Source organism: Aedes aegypti, chromosome 2 (assembly GCF_002204515.2).
Source record: "Aedes aegypti strain LVP_AGWG chromosome 2, AaegL5.0 Primary Assembly, whole genome shotgun sequence".
Lineage (NCBI taxonomy): Eukaryota > Metazoa > Arthropoda > Insecta > Diptera > Culicidae > Aedes > Aedes aegypti.
In genome coordinates this window covers 443,202,463-443,214,277 of record NC_035108.1, presented here as the reverse complement: position 1 = coordinate 443,214,277, position 11,815 = coordinate 443,202,463, and the positions used below count along the sequence as shown (strand labels likewise).

Here is an 11,815-nt window from a genome sequence, read left to right as displayed (position 1 = left end):
GAAAATAAGCTCGCATTACCTGTTTGTATTACATCTTGTTGGTATTACAATTTCCAATAAGCGATTTGTCCTTCTTTTAATTATCAGATATTCTTTTGTAAGTTGCACTTGCAAAGCGATTGTCGGCATCATAATTATTTACGTTTTCATCAGTGATTTTTCTCTTTTTATCGTCAGCTGTTCATTAGCTATGTATTTTTTTAAATAGTGTCAGTATAATATCAGTTAACATATTCACCTAAGATTTTTCGAACCGTAGTCTAGTACCATTCCAGAATATGTTGAGCTCGCATTGCCACCAACAATATAAAAATAAAATTATGCATTACCATAAAATAATACAACGATTTAATGGAGGGCTGGAGCGGTCTCTAACATTAACATATGAAAACGAAATCAATATCAACATTATCATCAGTTCGAAAAATAATCTATTGCTGCGAAAACAACCATCCTTACAAAATCAAGTGCAAGCCTGTAAGTGATATTAAGTTTTGGTGCCAAGAAAATTCGGGGTTATGGTCCATTCGGGGAAATGGTATTCGGGGTAACGGGCTATTCGGGGTAATGGATTTCGGGGTACTGGTTTTCGGGGTACATGACCATTCGGGGTAATGACATTCGGGGTGATGGTTTTCGGGGTAATGGTATTCGGGGAAATGTTATAGGATCGTGTATTATACATATATTTATAGCTGTCTTAACTGCTTCTTTCTCGGTTATCACCTAGACATAATCACTCATTCTAAAGCGTACACCACTCTAGTTTGGTGATGCAGCATTCTGCATTTAGTAGGTTCATTCTATGTAGGTTACTTTCACACACCTCTAATCCCTACATTTCATTCATATCAATTTAGTAGTTGTCTGTGTTTCTCTAAACATCATTGTGAATAACATGTTTTATCGCTTTTCTTCCATTTTTTTTCCTTATAACTTCGACTTCACATCGCTAATTTTCCTCATGGTACAAAAATACTGTGTTCGTTCTTCGTATCTGTGAAGCGTAATAACGGACTGAGTCAAACAAATTGAAACGTCCCGATTTATCGGATGTAAAACAACTGTTTAAGATAGGTTTAGATAAGTAGTAGATATTGTCATCATCTCAGAATTCGAACACGGAGAGACACTAGTCGAAACTTAGCAGTAAGAATGTTTTAAAAGTCTGATTTTAGAAAGCGAAACTTTTGCCCTTTAGAGCATTGCCATACACATAAGTTTGATTTTCTCGACCTTGTTGCGAGTCAAGGAAGAAAAGCCGGAAATTCTCCGAATCTCACGCCATCGTTTTTTTTTTTTCTTTTCACACGCACATTCATCATGCATCGAATTGGGTGTATTTGGACGGAAAACAGTACACTTGCTTCTAGTATTTTATCGCTTTGCTAGTCTGGAGAAATTACACTATGAAAGCGAATTCGTGTGGAAAACCGAAAGACTACACAAGAATCAAAAATATGTCATCGAGCATAGAGACAGAGTCCTCTGTTTGAGCCAACGTTCTTCTTTTTCTTCTTATTTTCCCGAGTAACTAGTTGTTTCAAAAACATGGGGTTTCTTGCTTGCACGTTCCGGTTCTAAGGTGTACTAATATTAATATCGCTTTTCTCCTTCAGTTTTCATTACGAATTATTTACAACTTTACTCATTCTAAGTCCAATCACTCTAGCAGAAGCTCACCTCTAATTCGCAGTCATGCCACACGCTATTTCTTATGAATATATTATCTATCTCACTAGTAGTGTTTTTGTTTTACTTTCTTTTTTTATATATAGATTATTAATTTTAATATAATTCATAGCGATTTAGGGGGGTTAGTTAACTAGTTTCTGTGTTGAGAAGTGCCCCATGTGGCAGCAAATAAAACGACCCTAATGGTTACCCGGCTAAGTAGAGTAGATTTCGGAAGGACTGACGATTTTCTGCTTCTTTTCTGTCACAATGGGTTCGATTAGCCTTTGTTAAAAATTGTCCCTAGATCACTTAAAACCAAAACTCTTGTCCATACACAATAAACTCACCACAGTTTGAAGACGGAAGAAGAAACCTGAACTGAAATTCGGCTCCCAAGCCGTCAAAACGGCAGGCCGACGAGCAAACTAAAACTTAACTGTTATGTTTACGTTCCAGTTCGGACCTCATTCGAGCGGTGTGGGTTCCTCGGGGAATCCGGACACTTCGGTCTGCTCCAGGATGGGATTGCCATCGCACTGGTAGGATATCCGCAGTCGCATTCGGAGGGTGGCCTGATTTCGGATGGAGGGGGCGAGAGTAGAGAAAACGTTATGGTGAAATTTCTATAATTCTAGTTGGTGGGGCGAATGGACCTTGTTCCCTATAAGGAAGCTTTGACATTAGACGGTTATTTGGTTTGAGAGATTTCAGTATCCATAAAACTCGAGTGTACATATATTGACTTCAAAGAATTGAATTGTTATCTCTATATGGCGACCGTTACAAAGCGGTCAACTGAAGAAACAAACACTTCTTAATTTTTGATAAAACTGATCGATATAATATGATAAAACTGGTTAATATTCTTGACACAAATCCAAAAAAAAAAGCTTCTTCAAAGGAATTCATTTAAAATTTTGCAAATAATATCGGCAATAACTAAATAAAAATCTGCTTAAGAATATCTCATGGCATCTCCATTTATTCATCCATTAAAGATCTCGCCATGGATTCATAAATTATCTCACAAGAATTTTTTTTGGGGATTGTAAAAAAAATGCTGTAAATCTTGAAAAAAAAATTAAAAAAAAACTCTGCAGGGGTCGGGTCTCATAAGGACTTTGTCAAACATCATGGACTAGTCAAACTAGTAATCCAGACAAGATTTCACCAAGGATCAGTATAATCAGTAACTCCAGGAATCCACCAAACGGAATTCCTAATGAATCTGTCCCGGTTTTCTGTAAGAAACCGTGTAGATCTTCCAAGAAATTTGTCAATTATCTTTGTGAATCAGCTTTTCACCAACCTTAATGAATCTAGCTAGAATCAGCCAAGGATCTGTAATAAAATCCACTGACATTCTACTAATTACTTTTCCAATATTAGGGGTCATGCACAAATTACGTCACGCTCCAAGGGGGGGGGGGTCAAGCCAAGCGTGACAAGCCTTACAAAATTTTCGAAGGACTCATACAAAAACGTGACAAAGGGGGGGGGGTAAAAAAAGTCGAAATTTAGCGTGACATCAGTGGCGCAACCAAGGGGGGGTTTTGGGGGTCATATCCCCCCCCCAGAGCAGAAAATTTTTATAAGAATTATCAAACATACTTTTGAAATTCAACCATAAAATCCACCAACATCGGAGCAGTAAGTTGTGTTAAATATAATATTGTTCTAAACTTCTAAGAAGTGGCTCTCTTATCTGAATACCTTCGATGTGTTTAAAAAACTTAATTTTCTCGCTTTATTTTATGAAAAATCTACAGGTTTCTTAAAAGAAGTCTGTCAAACAAACAAGCAGATATGTATGCATATCGAGAACGTTTAAAACGATGATAATTGTAAAATTTGATGTTTTTAAAAATCTTTCAGATGGCTCAGCAATTAGCCATATTGTATGACCTACAGAGAACACGTGCATTTGCGGAGGAGCAATTCCTTAGTTTTTAATGGTCACAAATAAAAATCTTAGGGAAGATTAATGGAGATCGTGGTTCTGTTACTAAGCCAAAAATTCACAAACTTCCGTTTCGATATTTCCAATGCTGATATGCCTTCGACAAACTGCTAATGATAGTTACAATGCTTCTTACTGCGACTTACACTGAAAGATCATTCTTTTCGATGAAAAACTTGAAAACGTATTTAAGAAACGGAACAGACGAAGAGTAATTGAACGCTATCACGCTAATGTATGTGCAGCTTGGATATACTTTCGAACAAACTACGAAAAATGTAAATTTAATCGATATAAGAATATTGTAATCCCGTTTAGCCATTCACATATACAAAATGTAATCTAAGACAATGCTTGTAGAGAACGAAATATTTTTTGGAACCTGAAGGTTTTTCCAAACCCAAAAAAGTATTTCGTAATACTTTTGGAAAATTTCACCAGGTGCAACAGATGTCCTTAGAGGAGCGTTGTAAATTCATATAAAAATGGATGCCCAGGGTGGATGAGAAAAGCTTAATTTTGCATATGGTGTTACGATTTTTCCTTAATGTGAAATTTTTTACACCCGTTTACTTTCCCAAAAACACATCATCTTCAAGTTTACAAAACCCCCCCTAGAGTCAAATCCTGGTTGCGCTACTGCGTGACATAATATGTGTACCATCCCTTTGTGTTTACCGTATTTTTTTCCGCCGGTCATTTATAGTTCTCAGTGTTTTCTGGCGGCTCTGAAATTGTATACATCTACAGCTATGATCAAACAAAGTGCGACAATACTGAACCAATGCAGCAGTCTGATATCTAATGTATGACAACGATTATCATACTGACGAAACTTCAAAAAAACAAACATGTTCACTCCAGAAGATACATCCATTCTATTGGGATGTAGAGCAGAGCCGGAGATCATTCAGTGCGACTGCACATGAATGGGTATTATTGATAATCGTTTTTCTACTACAGAGCCTAGCCTCCGCATTTTCCACTGTTATCTGGTATAAACAATGTTCAATTTATAGCGAACATAAAACCGAACTAGTGGGTTTGCAATTATGACTTTTTGATTTTGAAAATAAAGCGATAACTAGGTATATAATCATTAACCACGACGTTTTTTCGTATGGCGACCGTGACAAACTCAATCCGCCAGTTTTATAGAAATCAGCAGAAAATCTTATTAAGAAACCTGAAGAAACAATCAAAAGTCAAATATTATTTGTACTCACCTTTGCAGTGCTGGTTACTCGCATCTCCTGAGTGATGGTTCCTCCCGGTGCAAGAGTGGAACCTGACGGCGATAGCATTTGTAACGTAAAGCTTCGGGGAACGGCAGCCTGAAAAAAGGTCATAAGTTAACAATCAACGTCTTCCATGGGGTTTTACTCTCCAATTTACCTGGAAAAGGTATTGTTCTAGTGTGGTTAACGAGTTATTTACAGCTGTCATGACGATCTGCAGACAACCACCGCTATTCTTCGCCACTAACTGTACAAGTAGACCGTTCTTATCTAAGGCTGTTAGAGTTTTCGCGTGCTCCTGAAATCGACAAAACTGTAATTGACGTGAAATCCCAACCGACGAAAAAACACCCACCTCGTTATTATTAATCGACGAGAAGTCGCTGAAAAGGCTATTGGCGGTACTACTGCTATTGATGAGGCTGGTCGGTGAAGCCAGCCCCGTTGGAATTGTTGTCGTCGCCGGCAACGTTACGTTCGAGTTCAGCAGATTGTCCAATCCGCCGAACGAAGACGAACCCGTCATACCCGTTGGCAACGTTCCGGCGGGAGTGCTTGTCGTGGCAGCCTTTATACTGTTGTCGTTCAGACTGTTCAGGTCCAAACCAATACCGCCGCCCAACGGTGGAATCGCTGCCGGTGGAGTACTGGCCGGCATATCCAACCCTCCGAGCAGATCCAACAGGTCCTGATTGTTTGAACTGCTCGGCATGGGGGCCTTTCCGTTGGTGTTCGCCGTTGGGATGATGGAGTTTGTTGGTGGAACAATGCCTAGGCCATCGGCTGGATCGTCGCTTCCACCTCCCAGGAGGTCCAGAAGAGCATTCTGATGGAAACAAGAAAGTTAATAGTGTGTCAAGTGATCAATCAACTCTAAACCTCACCGAATCAGACCCCACTTTCAAGCTTCCGCCACCTCCTCCTCCCCCGGAAAGGGACATCAACCCGCTGCTTTCCAGGTCGTCACCTTCGATCAGATCGATACTATTCGAGTGCTCGTCGAAGATGCCACTGCTGTCGTTTCCATTGGGCAGCGATTTCTGTATCTTGGGCATCTTTTCCAGCAGAGCCGGACGCAGATGGCTGTAGTCACGGAAGAGCTGTGAAAACTCCACACCACGCTGCTGCAGATCGATGTGTAGGTGTGAACCGAACGCTTCGATGATCTGTTTCGCCCGAGCCTCCCTAAGAAAAGACGTACAATGTAAATCATATGATGCACTTTGAAAAAAATCTTGTAGAACTTACTCCTCTTTCGAGTTGATTCTAGTGCTGAGCTTGGCCAGCGACACCAACGTGTACTGTTTGCTAGCCGTCGACACGGATGTAGACCACAGAAGCTTCTGGTACAGTTCCACCAGTTCACTCTCTGCAGGAATTTCAACATCTTTGGTTTAGAAACGAAAACGAGAGAGAAAAAAAGAAACTACGTTCTACTAGTGTTGCACAACTACGTGAAAATGAATCACACTAATCTAGGTGACATCTAAAGAGAACAGGTTCAACATTATGTTATCACCATAACATTACCTTCAATGCGTTCGCTGCTCAACACCAGGTCGCCGTACTCTCCGATCGTCCAAACGGCCACCTGCAGCAGAGGTTGCTTATCCTCGAACGAGTTGGTAATGTTGTGAAGCGAGTCCCACAGTCGGAGTCCGATGTAGGCCTGCTCTTCCGGTGGGCTGTTCAGAATCAGCTGAATGGTGGAAGACACGACATCGTCCCGCACGTAGTTGCCAGCCTGCAATCAACAATCGATGTTTTATTTAACGTTTTGTCTATTTCAAATAAAATTTACAATGTCTGTGACCTGGAATCATATTTACCCCAAATACTGAAAGGATCAAAAGTAAGCTTAATTCAGACGCTTATATCTCAGAAACTGTTTTGTATAAAATTATACATTCTTTAGTTGCACAAATGGCTACTTGTTACGCATCAATCAGTTGGAACCGCATGATGGCACTAGCTCAGAATATATCGTGTTTTTTTTTTTGAAATTATTACAGTAATTATTGTGTAACTAACTTGACCCTGAGTAATTATCTTCAATAAGAAAAAAAAACTGAGGATAGTTTTTTGATAGATTCATTTTTTTTTTTATTTATTTGTGAAAGATCCCCATAATTTCCTATGTTTCATGGTATAAATATTGTATCATCTGAAAAAAACAATTTAGTTCGTAATGAATTGATTTCAGAGATATCTGTTCAAATTATGGTACATATCGTCTTTAGGGAAATTGGGACAAACACAGCCATAAAACTATATGCTCCCCCTACCTCCTATCAATGAGGCTAACGGCAAACAATATTGCAAACATATTGTTTGGAATGTGTGATAAAAGAATGTAAATTATTCACAATGTTTTGCATTAAGCATAATTGTTAACCATACATTTTGTACAAATTTCACAACTTGTGATTGCAAGCTATAATGATGATTATTAACTATTTAAGAATTTATTTCGTTAAAAACACGTTAAAAAATTAAAAACAAAAAGTTCTTTTCAAATACATCAAATTGTACATTTGGTCCCAAACTCCCCTAAATTTCCATCTTTTACAATGTTCTCTGTAAACAATTGTTGAATGGATTAGGAATGATGAAATTCATGGGAAATATTCTCCACAATAAGACAGTTTTACACAAAACAACATGAAAATCTATGATGATAATAAATCTTCGAGCTGTTTAGTAGAATACCTATAAGTAGATGAAAAACCCGAATTTAGTACTATACCATTTAATTCCACTAGAGTTTGTATCCTTTGACAGATACGCGTATTTCGACCTCAACTGTAAGGCCGTCTTCAGTGTACGAAGTCGAATCTAGTACACAACACTGAAGACGGCCTTACAGTTGAGGTCGAAATACGCGTATCTGTCAAAGGATACAAACTCTAGTGGAATTAAATGGTATAGTACTGAATTCGGTTTTTTCATCTACTTATGAAAATCTAGTCTTTCCAAAAAATCGGTGCAAAACGGGCACCATAGTTGTCCCACGTAGATGGAACCGTCACCAATCGATTCCTGAGAAAATTCCTTTCGAATTCTATAAAATTTATTTTTAATGTTTCTATTGGGAAAGTTATACATTTCACCTCGAAAGCAAGCAATTCGCAAGCGTGTTGTACGGTTTCCTTGTCCCAGTGCCATCCCATTGAAGATTTGTTCAGCTCCCTCAGTACCTTAGTGTACAAAAATTATTGGCGGACCAAGGATACGAAGCAGTTAACGTTGAGAATCTGGAATTGTATCCGGAATATGGACGTCAGTGCCGTTTAGCGATGTTGTGAGAGCATTGCGACTAAGCGTCATGAGGCTGATTAGGGCCCTTCTCCAATATTCATTGACTTTTTTTTTAAGAACAAACATTATGTTTAAAATATAAAATACTGAACAAAAAATTTTTACTATATGACTGAAAAACTTAGTTTTTATTGAACACCCGTTAGTAACTATTGCATAGTATTCATGTTACAGTCAACTCTCCGTAACTCGATATTGAAGGGACCATCGAGTTAGGCAGGTATCGAGTTATAGAACACACAACCAGTGCAAATACGATCCAAGGAACCATCGAAGTACTCATGAATCCAACTTTTGCTATGGTTCTCTAACTCGATATCGAGATAAGAAATATTGTGAAAGGATCCGTCATCGTAATCATAGTCATCATCAAAACTACAACAGCAGTTTTTCTGTTCAAAACAAAAAAAAATGAATGGAAATGTGTTACATTTTCATGTAAATTTTCTTGATTTTTAACGAAAAAACTGCTTTTGCAAATTTTGAAATCAATGACGGATCTGTTAAATTCGAACAAACAGCCAAGACCATCTCAGAGAGAAAGGAATATAAACGATAATTGAGAGATGAGAGATAAAACGATAAAATACGATGTACCGGTTATTACAATAAACGCAGGCCTCTGTCGGTCTCTTGTACTTTGAACGTAAAACCTAGTGGTTGTGTTTTATAAATTAGTGCTACGAGAAAACCCCAAAATTTGAACATTATAGGATCCTGCCTCTCAAAATGCTCATAAGAACGCAAAGCTTACACTTTTCATCGTATAGTTGCTTTTCCAGTTGTCGCGAAGTTTTTACATCTCTGTTGTACAAAAACACAATAGCTCGAGAGTTGTGTTTGATCCTTAGACCTTGACGTATGCTCCTGCGGGGGCCGGCGATGTGGGCAGGATCAAACATGTCGCGCGTCGGTCGAGTAAAGTGAAAAAGTGCCGCGTTCGATTAGTTCTTTTTGATCCTTCGACGTTGACGCTTGCTCCTGGGCAGTGCGTCAAGAAAGCCCGAGCAGTCGTCAGTTTTTTTCCCTCTCGGGTGGCGCGCCTATTTTCTCTGAGTCGTTTTATATAGCCGAGCAAACGAGTGAAGCTGAAAGTGGATTGTTGCTGCTCAAGGATGACGGATCAATTGGTGAGCTCGTTTCATGCTACTATTTCTAATCTATAAAATATGTATGACTGCACCTTTAATCGTTACAACGGTGAGACGTAAATATGATTTTTCAACAAACTTTGAAAGATTCGTCCCTGTGAGTCTCGACATAAACTCGATTCAAAAATTATTAATGTCTAATTTTTTTTTTATCAAAACACCTTTTTCTCTTTACCTTTATGTTTGTAAATAAAAAAAAGCTTTGAATGGTTCGACACTACGAGTGTAGACTTGCGAAAGGTTCACATTATTCAACAAACTTTGAAAGGTTCGTCACGTCAAGTGTCGGCATAATTTTTCTCAACATAGGTATTGTTCATATCAAATTAAAATATTATATTTACATATAAGCATGTTTATATCTCACCAATAATTATTTATCATGGTCTAATCGCTTATCAAAGTGAATCCTGTGACCCAACGATCCTCTCCATTAACAAACATCCTTCCCAGTAACCTTTGTGGAGATGTGTAAATTATCGGGGTACAAATTAAAAAGTGTTCAGATTAAATGTGGTCAAACCAACGGGGGCACCCGGTACCATCATCCATTTATCACGATCTGTTAATTTACGTAAGACAATTTTAGCGGTTTTCCGACCGGGGGCCTTCCCCCATTCTAATATTTTATGCATGAAAATCAAAAACAGTTTGTTATGCGCGTAAGAAATTTTAAACTCCCCCTCCCCCCATAAACCCTTACGTATTTAATGGACCACCCCCTATCATCTTCAATGTACAATCATCCTTTATGAGCACAGGACTGAAACGGCTGTCATCCACGAACAACTGAAGTGAAGCCAAAATATTGGTGCTGATTTGACAGCTCGCCCAAAACTAACAATTTAAGCACGAAACACACTCGTTTTCAAATGCGACATTCATATTTTACTTATCATTCTAGAGGTTAGTGCATATAATTTTATCCAGTTTTCGGTAGTCACAAGAAAATTTACCCAAATTTATTTGGCGCAATGATAAACGATTATCAATAGTTTTTTTTTCACATGCGACATTTGTCGCTACCGCACGGGGTTTGATGGGGTCAAAGCCTAAACTTGTTTGCTCAGCAATAGCGCCACGCAGATAGCGGCTGGCTTCAAGAACTAGCGCTTATTTCAGGGGGTTGTTTATGAGGTCCTAAGGTCATCGGGGTCCAAATCAATTTAAAATTTCAAATCAGAGGTGGTCCGTATTGCCCCGTATGATCATGTCGCCCTGTCTACCCCTATGCATAGTTTTCGTTATTTTACTGTTAAAATAGTTGTTAGTTTCGAAAGATAACTAGCGGTAGGCGGAGCAAGATGAGCACGGACGGACAGCTTCAAATTTTTACGGACAGCTTCAAATTCCGGACACTCTACTTTGTATGAGAAATATTTCACACGAAATGTTTCAATTTTTGCCGTTCAAAAGTTCTCAATTCTAAGGCTCGTTTTAGTAAGCTTTTCTCATAACTATTTTTTTTTATTTATAATGTCAAACTAGCTTAGATGTCTCTTTAGTGATTTGACGATTTCAATTGATGAGTTGACTGTTCCATTAATGGTTATCATGAGCTGTCCGGAGTTCGAATCAAAATGTCCGCACTATGAGGCAAAAGTGAGGAAGCATCCGGAATAAGAATCATGAAAAGGCCACACATTTTGAATTATTCAAGTTGCGGAAGCGTTTTGTTTACCCACCATTCGAAAGTTAAGGGCTTCCGACGCTTGATAACGCTAAAGAATCATACAGAATTATTTATTTTGTATGCTCTATGCTGGGTTATACTCTTCATTGAGGCTAATATGAATCAAAACGGTAACAGCCACAAAGTTCAATTTAAAATCAATATCACAACGTAAATAATGTCGAAAGTACATAGAAGTCCAAAAATTGACCTTTTCATATAAATTTTGGTAATTTAAAGTGGTATTTTTGTTGTGTTAACAAATTCATTTATACTTTTTTGGCCGTGTAGTAAATTGTTTGAGTATATCAATAAGTTTGCACCATGGCAAGATGACCATGTTCAAAATTGAGGAAAAGTGTAAAATCCAAAGATAAAACATCTATTTTGTAAAGTGTATTTTGGAAAACTATTTTTCATTCATCAAAACTTTAGATGATTGTAAATTGAAGTAATAATGTCAAATATAAGGATGATTACTAATACAGTTGAGGCTAAGTAGCCCGTCATTCGTTTTGGCAACAATGATGACTTTTCAGCTTGCATTTCAAAGTGATAAAACTCAGTCTTGATAGTTTCTATTGACTTAAAAATGTATCACTGTACGCGCTAACATGCATAAAGTAGGGTAGGTGTACCAGTTATGGCCATAGTGGTTCCCTATTTCGCCATACGTGATATCTTGTGTGCTTTTACATTTTGAAAAATCTTTTGTGTTTTAGCAGTAAAATTAAGGATAAATCTTGATGTTAAAACATTCAAAAGGATTAAAAATGTAAAAGTTATCCAAATTTTGCAT

General features: G+C 38.0%; 1 protein-coding gene across 7 annotated transcripts in view; it reads right to left on the bottom strand.

Moving 5' to 3' along the window:
* Positions 1-810: 810 nt before the first annotated feature.
* The window catches only part of LOC5572078 (AP-1 complex subunit gamma-1), a 98,022-nt gene continuing 87,017 nt past the window's right edge, over positions 811-11,815 (bottom strand). For 6 of the 7 annotated variants that reach the window (XM_021847892.1, XM_021847891.1, XM_021847895.1 and 3 more), the window contains 7 exons: positions 6,406-6,619; positions 6,124-6,262; positions 5,760-6,060; positions 5,231-5,701; positions 5,033-5,173; positions 4,864-4,971; positions 811-2,249 (listed from right to left, as the gene is read on the bottom strand). In XM_021847892.1, coding sequence (XP_021703584.1) covers positions 2,142-2,249; positions 4,864-4,971; positions 5,033-5,173; positions 5,231-5,701; positions 5,760-6,060; positions 6,124-6,262; positions 6,406-6,619 — 1,482 coding nt within the window. In that variant the 3' untranslated portion in view covers positions 811-2,141. The remainder of the gene's footprint in view (positions 2,250-4,863; positions 4,972-5,032; positions 5,174-5,230; positions 5,702-5,759; positions 6,061-6,123; positions 6,263-6,405; positions 6,620-11,815) is intronic. The other variant, XM_021847896.1, reaches the window with a different exon arrangement.